At 65.3% G+C, this 1,056-nt stretch overlaps 1 protein-coding gene across 1 annotated transcript in view; it reads left to right on the forward strand.

The window, feature by feature from the left end:
* Window positions 1–84: 84 nt before the first annotated feature.
* NDUFS2 (NADH dehydrogenase (ubiquinone) Fe-S protein 2, 49kDa (NADH-coenzyme Q reductase)) overlaps window positions 85–1,056 on the forward strand; it is a gene marked incomplete at both ends in the record, with an annotated part of 1,315 nt that continues 343 nt past the window's right edge. The window contains 4 exons of the mRNA XM_009073712.1: window positions 85–170; window positions 269–388; window positions 459–588; window positions 737–832. Coding sequence (XP_009071960.1) covers window positions 85–170; window positions 269–388; window positions 459–588; window positions 737–832 — 432 coding nt within the window. The remainder of the gene's footprint in view (window positions 171–268; window positions 389–458; window positions 589–736; window positions 833–1,056) is intronic.

Below are 1,056 nucleotides of genomic sequence, written 5' to 3' on the forward strand. Positions count from 1 at the left end.
GGGATGGGCAGTGGGGACAGGAGTGTGGGGAGGAGGTGAGTGCTACCTGTGCCAGGTGTGCCAGCTGTGCCAACCCTGCCCCAGATGCTGACCAACAACCGCATCTGGAAGAACCGCACGGTGGACATCGGCGTCATCTCGGCCGAGGAGGCTCTCAACTACGGCTTCAGGTGAGCCCTGGGGGGGTGCCACCCCCTGAACCCCCCAGCTTGTGCCCACCTGAGCCCCCCAGCCGTGCCACCCACACCTGTCCCTTTGGCTGTCCCAGTGGGGTGATGCTCCGAGGCTCCGGGATCCACTGGGACCTGCGCAAGACTCAACCCTACGACGTCTACGACCAGGTGGAGTTCGATGTGCCCATCGGGTCCCGCGGGGATTGCTACGACAGGTACACCCACCTGGGCCCGGGGGGGGCTGTCCCTGCCCGGGGACCCCCCTGTGACCTCGGGGTGCCCCAGGTACCTGTGCCGCGTGGAGGAGATGCGCCAGTCCCTGCGCATCATCCTGCAGTGCCTCAACAAGATGCCACCAGGGGAGATCAAGGTGGACGATGCCAAGGTGTCACCACCCAAACGGGCAGAGATGAAGGTGAGGGGGAGGTGGCAGCTCTGGGGGTGGCAGGTGAGCCCCGGGGGGAGGGAGGACTGGGACACGGTGATGAGAGGAGGTGGATGGTGGGTACCAAGGGCACCCAGGGCCGATGGCACCTGCTGAAGTGCCACCCCTGTCTCCACAGACCTCCATGGAGTCCCTGATCCATCACTTCAAGCTCTACACTGAGGGCTACCAGGTGCCACCTGGGGCCACCTACACGGCCATTGAGGCCCCCAAGGTGACACTTCTGTGGTGTCCCCAACCTCAGCCTTGTGTCTCCAACCTTGTCCCTTGTCCCCTGGGGTGTCCCCATGTCCCCAGCCCTGTCCCTACCTGTGTCTTCACCCCATCCCCTGTCCCCAGGTGTGTCCCCTGTGCCAGCCCTGTCCTTACCCCTGTCCCCAGGTGTGTCCCCCCATCCCTAGGTGTGTCCCCTGTGCCAGCCCTGTCCCCCCCTCCGTC

This window comes from Acanthisitta chloris, unplaced genomic scaffold (genome assembly GCF_000695815.1).
Source record: "Acanthisitta chloris isolate BGI_N310 unplaced genomic scaffold, ASM69581v1 scaffold40204, whole genome shotgun sequence".
Classification (NCBI taxonomy): domain Eukaryota; kingdom Metazoa; phylum Chordata; class Aves; order Passeriformes; family Acanthisittidae; genus Acanthisitta; species Acanthisitta chloris.